At 40.8% G+C, this 7,361-nt stretch overlaps 1 protein-coding gene across 4 annotated transcripts in view; it reads right to left on the reverse strand.

Moving 5' to 3' along the window:
- The window catches only part of NSUN2 (NOP2/Sun RNA methyltransferase 2), a 31,001-nt gene that overhangs the window by 23,418 nt on the left and 222 nt on the right, over positions 1-7,361 (reverse strand). For all 4 annotated transcript variants that reach the window (XR_007508962.1, XR_007508961.1, XR_007508963.1 and 1 more), the window contains exons 2-9: positions 7,200-7,357; positions 6,965-7,069; positions 6,741-6,846; positions 6,021-6,092; positions 3,374-3,458; positions 2,533-2,725; positions 2,052-2,126; positions 802-932 (exon numbers count right to left, since the gene is read on the reverse strand). Coding sequence is in view for 1 of the 4 variants with exons in the window: in XM_049824071.1 (XP_049680028.1) it covers positions 802-932; positions 2,052-2,126; positions 2,533-2,725; positions 3,374-3,458; positions 6,021-6,092; positions 6,741-6,846; positions 6,965-7,069; positions 7,200-7,357 (925 nt within the window). In the remaining 3 variants the exon portion in view is untranslated. The remainder of the gene's footprint in view (positions 1-801; positions 933-2,051; positions 2,127-2,532; positions 2,726-3,373; positions 3,459-6,020; positions 6,093-6,740; positions 6,847-6,964; positions 7,070-7,199; positions 7,358-7,361) is intronic.

Genomic DNA, 7,361 nt, shown 5'->3' on the forward strand with positions numbered 1-7,361 from the left:
TACTTCCAGAACCAGCTCAGCTCCAGGAGCCATACAGCTGCTTCTGCTCTGTACAAGGTTCAACTTAAAGCCTGTGGAACTTTTCATGCAAAATCCAATCAGATATCTCCAAACTTCAGGTTACTGACTCAGAAAAAACAGTGTCCATCAGCTCAAGGCCAGAGATTTGGGCTACTAAGCCCTACTATCACAAACTGATGCAGTGCAGCTTCCCAGCTCATCACTTAACAGCAACTTAAGCAAGCCTTCATATGCTAGTCAAAAGTGTAAAAAACACCCCATGAGCTTAAAGACATTAAAATTCCAAGCATGTCAAAATGTGGGTCAAAAGATGCTAAAGGTATCAGTGACTCTCACCTACTGGTTGCACAACAACATTCCTCCAACTGCTTAAGTACATTCTGGGCTTTTTACTCCTACAGCATACAGCAGTAGTGTCCCACACCACATTTTCCAAAGGAAATACGAATGTCCGACATGGACTCCAACCAGTGGAATTGGTTAGCAGAAGCCAGATAACACAGACTAAATTCCACTGATCTGCAGAAGTCTTTTGTGCATCATTAACACAACTTCTTCAGGTTTTATATTTATTTGCACCCCATGTAGGCCCATTTAAGACGATTGCTCATATCAACACCAATGAAATCCTACTGGTACCAAAAAATTGCTGCAGTTTTGCATACTAGGAGCATGTTACCTATGCTAAGCTTATTACTAGTACTGTCATACACACATCCTTTCCTGGGCTGAGAAAAAACCCAAAAGATTTCCCCACTCCGCCCAAGCTTGCATTCTCACCTTGACTCTTTTCCAGCAGAGATGCGATCACAGCTTCATTTTCGATAGGATTCAACGAACATGTAGAATATACCATTCTCCCGCCTTCTGCCAGCTGTTCAACACCACGGGTTGCAATTCTTAACTGCAATCTAACAGAACACTCTTGGTCTCGCCAGGTATCATTCAGGAACCAGAAAGGTTTGCCATCAGATTTCTTACAAGTGAAGCTATATTGCAGAGACATTACTCTCCATGGACTAAGCCAGCCCTTACCGAGTTCCACAGCTGTCACCAGTACACAAATTAGTCAGTTTTAAACTAAGCCAGCTTAGTGGAGTCTATACTGCAGACACACTCACAACAATTAAAACAGCAACCAGGTCAAACTTTCATGGTAACTTTCAACATAACATTCTGTATTTTGTTCTTTCTAATGCCCCATCAAGTTTATTATAAAGTACTCAACACTAGAAAAATAACACCCCAAAATCTGACTCTTCTCAGAAATCTAGAGTTAAAATTATGAGCAATCTATTACAAAGATTATGGATGACACAGCTTAGCTAGCATGGGCCTTCTGAGAAAAGTATCACTGAGCTGGATCACCAGCTTATACCCTACCTGTATACTTAAAACTAAAATAAAACCTGGAATTATGAATGAGTTACCAAGCAGTAACAAGTCACCACAGGTCAGCTTAGTCACAGTAACTGACAGCATTCCCAGCTTGTTACAAATGCACAGTAAAGTGTTTAAAGCTTTTTCATCTGTGTTTAAATTACTGCTTTTTACCATGTGCCTGCACTAGGCTAAGTACTCATTCACCATGAGTTAACATAAGTCAGTCTCAGGTAACTGAAACTGTTTATGTATGATCTCTAATATTCTAAAGACTTTGAAACATTACTATTAAATTTTACAAGTTTCTGTATTTTCCAACAGTATTTTACCTGCCTAAATGCTAAGAATCCCAACCAAATCATTTGTTCCCTGTTTTATTAGCTACCTTGTCTAAATTAATTCAATGAACATTAATGTCAGATATTCATATGAATACAAGCAATTTAGATTCACACAGTCCACTCCTCATATCTGAAACACTACACTTTCTCTGAAAAGCACAAAAGCTCTTGATTTGAGAGAAAAGTGACTCTTCTTAGTCTCTGCTTTGTCATATATTAACATGTGAATGCATGCAGATGTTAAAGATATGGGAAAAGGCGGAGAGAGAAATCAGAGAAGTGCAGATGTGTAATAAGCATTTTTACCCATGGAGCTGCAAACTGTTTTGTGTTGTCCACTTCTTCCATACATCAATGTTTTTCCTCATGGTTCCATCTCCACTGTAACAGAGGTTGAACGGATTCATATTGTTTGTGGGTAAAGCTCATTCCATGTCCACATCATTTATAGCGGCAAAAAATTAACTGTCCCTCTCCCACATTAACTAGTTCTCCTATGCTGTGCTGTTCATTTCTACAATATCTTTGTATTTCAGCATCCTGAGTCTAAGTCCAAAATCTGAAGCCCTTCAGCTGACCAAACTTAAGTACCAATTGGAATGAAAAAAGTTCACCTTCATCTGGTATCCCCTTACGTCAGAGAGTTTTAAGGCATTTGCCTGTTTTGGAAGTTACTATAAATCATAACTCACTGAGCAACTCAAAAAGCATAACTCAGTAACACAAAAATCCTAGCACTGCCCTTAGTGCAGTAAAATCTCTGTATTGAAGATTACATGCAAGATACCTGCAGGGGACATCACACAATATCCTGTCGTAGAAGAGGACCTCTTTTCTTCCATCAACATCTATTTGTAGATTAGGAATGCTGGAAGCATCATGATTTACCACCATGATGCACGGACTGTTTAATCTCTTAGCCTGATGAACCAGCAAATAGCAGCGCTTGTTGTCAACATCATTAGCAATTACAAAACCCTCTGGAGAGATAAAATAGTGGGAAGATGCTTTACCATTCAACAGTAATTTTACATAGTTTATTGCCTTATCTTCAAAGTTGTGTAAACCTTTCACTAGAGATTTTTACTTAAAAGACTGCTTATGAATAGAGGACCCCTTACTGAACATAAAACAACAGAAAGTACATTCAGGTTTAACTGATGTGTCAAATACAGTCTCGAGAGTTCTAGAGCTTCCATGCAGCAGCAATAAGACACAACCAAGGGCCCTTCAACTTTTCACTCTCAAAGTAAAACCCTTATAACAGAGAAAACCTCGACTGCCACCAAAGACAATCCCCATACATGAGCAGATTTCCAGTAGAACGCAGAAATAATCCACTTGCCCCAACTTCACAATTTCTGTGGGCAGTATTTTCTGTAAGCATCTAACTGAAAGTAAAGGTTCTGAAGCTTAAAAAGAAGACAAGTTCTCTCCTTCAAGCCAAGAAATCCCACAAAGTTTCAAGGAAAAGGTGGGGTACTTCCCATCTCATATCACTCAACCAGTCTGGGAATTCAACATGCAGTTAAATGCAGTTATTTATCTGTGATATTAAAAATAATCTTCTACAAGAAAAAGCAGAAATTTGAAGTCACAGAATTTTTTGGTAGTTTTTCCAGACTTACTGGGAAAAGGAACATTCATGTCTGAATGCAGCATTTCAATGAGTTGTGCAGTCTTAGATCCTGGTGCAGCACACATATCTAGAATCTACAAACACCAGAAAGTTAAAAAAAACAATCCTACCTTGTATTTTTTAAGTACTTGAGAAATTTACTATGTGTTCTAGTTTAAATTAAATACTTTTGCATACACTTGCAGAATTATGAATGTTCTGAACACCAATTTGCAAAAACATAAAATACAGTTCTGTTCTTTGTATGCTTTATCTCTGAGGGTCCAAAATATAAAAAGGACTTTAGTCCATAGGGAACAAATACATCAGCTGAAAAAAAATTTGAAAGAGAAATCTGCATATAGATATGAGGATACAGTCCTTTTATCAGTTCACAAGCAATTCGGACTGAAGTTAACTGGAACTTTATATATACACACACATACAAAAAGCAAAGTTACATTCAAGAGCAAGTAGTGCTTTAACTGTCAGTAAATTAATCAGAGACTATCTGACACAGTTGAATATATAGATTTTGTAAAAATGAGCTGCTGCCCCTCCCCATACATTTGCATTTTAACGCAAAAAATCAGGGCAGCATAAACTGCTTGTTTCTATATGCTGGAAGAAGCACTTGGGAAGTATTCAAACCACCCTCAGGCAGCAGAACAGAACAGCACACCAACACCTGATTTCTAGCGTATTTCTCCCTCCCGGTTCATTACAAACTTGGCTTGTGATCGTGTCATTCATAGAGACGCTCTCTCAGCAAACCATCTGACAGCTAACACTCTTAAGCAAGGAAGCTCATAGTCTTTCCTCTTGCCTAGTTAACAGATTTTCAGAAACATATGACTACCTCCTGGACCTTTAGCTCCAGTAAAAGTTAGCTGAAATCGTGCAACGGGATAGAGATGGGGACGGATCTGCTCAGATCCTTGTGCAAGCCCCTGGCATGAACAAGACTAAACCGGAAGACAGACCCCAGAGAAATGCAAAGAGCATTTACTGAGAGCATGTGATAAGCGCTGCCATGCAGCAGTGTTAATGCATCATGAAACACACTCAGTAAGACAGTGTCGTATCTGCCATTTAAAGTAACGCTACTGGTTTCTGCTTACTGAACACAACTACAGAGAGGTTGGGCAATCATCAAGCTGATCTTTGTGTGAGACGGGAATCAGCATGTAAGACACGACATACAGAACATGCTGGTTAAGCATGAAAAGCAACCTGCAATTCTGGTCATAACAAACAGCTCAGAAAATAAGGCACTAAGGACCATAAGAGGTCCTAAATGGCAACAGCCAAAGCATCATTACAGCAGCTATTTGCTGTCTTGTCAAAAGAGAGGATAAAGAACCTATTCTGAGTCTGATTTACGAGCAAATTTGTGAAACCTTACACGCATTTCTGTAAAGTGCTCGCTGAAATACAGTGACCAAAGTTAAACATTCAACGCAAAAAACGTATACTGCTAGCTTAGTATACGCAATGTAAGTAAGGTGTGTGCAAAAATATTCTCACAATTTGTGTTTCATATTAAGCTAGACACATTCACTACCTGTTCCAACTCAAAAAAACCCTCAAAATGCACCTGTGACACATTAGGACTGGACATAACACTGAATTCGTTATTCATTTAAGAGAGATGAGAAGACCTTGCCTCACATAAAATAGCCATCAGCCTTGTGTCATACATTGGGTTGAGGTGAGAGCAGGAGAGAACAAACTGAAAAGTTATGGATGCTAAGTAACGTTAACATACAAAAACAAGTAAGTGCAAACGAGTCTTTAAAATATGTACACCAGAAGTTTGAAAAACTTAAAATTTTAAGATACAGCATGAAAATTTTAAGAAAGAAGTGCACAACGTGCCTGCTTGACATAGCAAGGCACTTCTAACTAGCTCATTAACTTAACAGATTAAGAGAGTAAGGCCACCTGACAGATTAATTCTGCAAACAAGCATAGAGTATGAAAACATCACTAAGGTTAGAACAGAAGTCTGCTACCAAGGTAGCCCCATTCCTCCAATCTGCCATTAGAAAATATCACAGGCATTCCTCAGATGCCTCAGTTAAAAAAGTTAGCAACCTATACTCTTCAGCCACCACCAACAGCATGTTTCAGCTCACCCAAATTATTTTGCCTAACAGATTTATAGAGCAGAAGTTTGCAACTCCTTCAAAAGGCACAGAGGGGTAAAAACTACCTGGTAGAGAACATTGTCATTTGGATGTGGAAAATTACATCTGTTCACAGTGTGATGGGTAGCAGGAAGTTAAAAACAGTCATCTTATTTTAGAAGGGGGTTGAAACACAAACACATAAATGGGATGCAACTCAATACATTTACACTTCGAAAGTAAGTACTTAAAGTAAGTACTGAAAGTAAGTACTTACTGAAAGTAAGTACTTAAAACCTAAGTGTTTTTTACAGGGTATTACATATAGCTCGAAAAGCATTTGTTCCTCTGACAGGGTATTTGTGATCTGAACACCAGTTGACTGTTGCTGGTTACATGCAGAAAGCACGAAACATAGCAACACAAACCAGAACTGTGTATCAGCATTGACACTACTGTTGTAATTTGTAGTTTAATCAAACTATCTTCTAGGAAAAAACTCTAGTACACTGTATGTTCCTGAGTTACCTTATGATGAGGGTCAACATTAAGCAGCAGAGGTGGGATCATGCTAACAGCCTCCTGACGACTGATATTTCCCTTGAAAGAAAAAAAAAAAAACCACCACCACCACCAAACTCCTTTATATTCCACAAAAGAATGCATTTCTTTTGCAATAAACTGTTTAAATCTCTCTATATTAAATTAATAAAGCAATTGAAACCACAGTTATAAACTTAGGATTATATTTTATTAGCATTTAACAAAAAAAACCCCTAAACCCCACCACGCAGTATTTTGCCCAACTGGAATTTCTGGAAATTGCATATTTGCTCCAATTCTATTAAATCTACGGATGCAGTTTCTGCTCAAAAGAGATGAGAAACTGGCTTCAACCAAGTGAGAAATCTCCATCACAAAAGGTTAAGTCTTGTTATGCACGAACATGTGCTTTTTACCAGGTTTAAACGTCCGTCTTCTAACAGCAACTAACTGTTTTACAGGAGCTCATTTTCACATTCCCAAATAAAAAGAACCGCAATTAGTTCAGGAGAAATATTTGTAGCTGCAGCTATGTGCCAGAGCTGTGGGCCGAATCGCTGCCAACAGCGCCCTAAAATTCAGGTTCTTCTGAGAGAAAAGGTATGTCCTCAGCATCTTGCAGCACATTTGAATAAAACACCGCCTGGGATATATATATTAAAAAAAAATAATTAAAAAACCCACCAAGATCTATCAAAAACTTACACATTCCGTCTCGCTAACCAGAAACTGATGAAACTTTTCCAGTTGCGGTGACTTGCGTAGGATCTTTCTGCTGAGGTTGGTGTGCCAGGCTAACTCCTCTGGGTACCTGGCGGGGGGGAGAGGGGCAGAGGCGAAAGAAAAGCGACAGAGAAGGAAACGGATTGGCCAGGCTGGCTGTGGGGCAGGGGCAAAGGGACAAAGGGAAAGGGTGTCCCCCCCCTTACCAGCTCAGCGGCTGCGGCATCTCCACCTTCTGGCCGTCCACCTCCAGGCCCCGCAGCTCCCCGAAGTACTTCTCCTTCAGGCAGTGCAGAACCTCTCTGGCGTGGCTGCGGGGCAGAGGCACACGCACACCCGCGGGAGGCCACGCACCCACTCCGGGCGGCGGCCCGCCGGCCCCGCGGCCCCTGCCTCCGCTGCCCGGGGAGGCGGCGGCCCGCCCTGCCCCGCGGCCCTTACCTCCGGTAGCCGGTAATGCGCAGCGTGGCGGGCAGCGGCTCCCTCAGCGCCGCCATAAAGTCGCCCCACTCGCCGGCAGGCACGATGCCCAGCTCCCGGTAGTACCGCTCGAACAGCTCGTTCTCCTTCACGATCTCGGGGTAGCCGCCGGCCCAGCCCTGA

Source organism: Accipiter gentilis, chromosome 20, assembly GCF_929443795.1.
Source record: "Accipiter gentilis chromosome 20, bAccGen1.1, whole genome shotgun sequence".
Classification (NCBI taxonomy): domain Eukaryota; kingdom Metazoa; phylum Chordata; class Aves; order Accipitriformes; family Accipitridae; genus Astur; species Astur gentilis.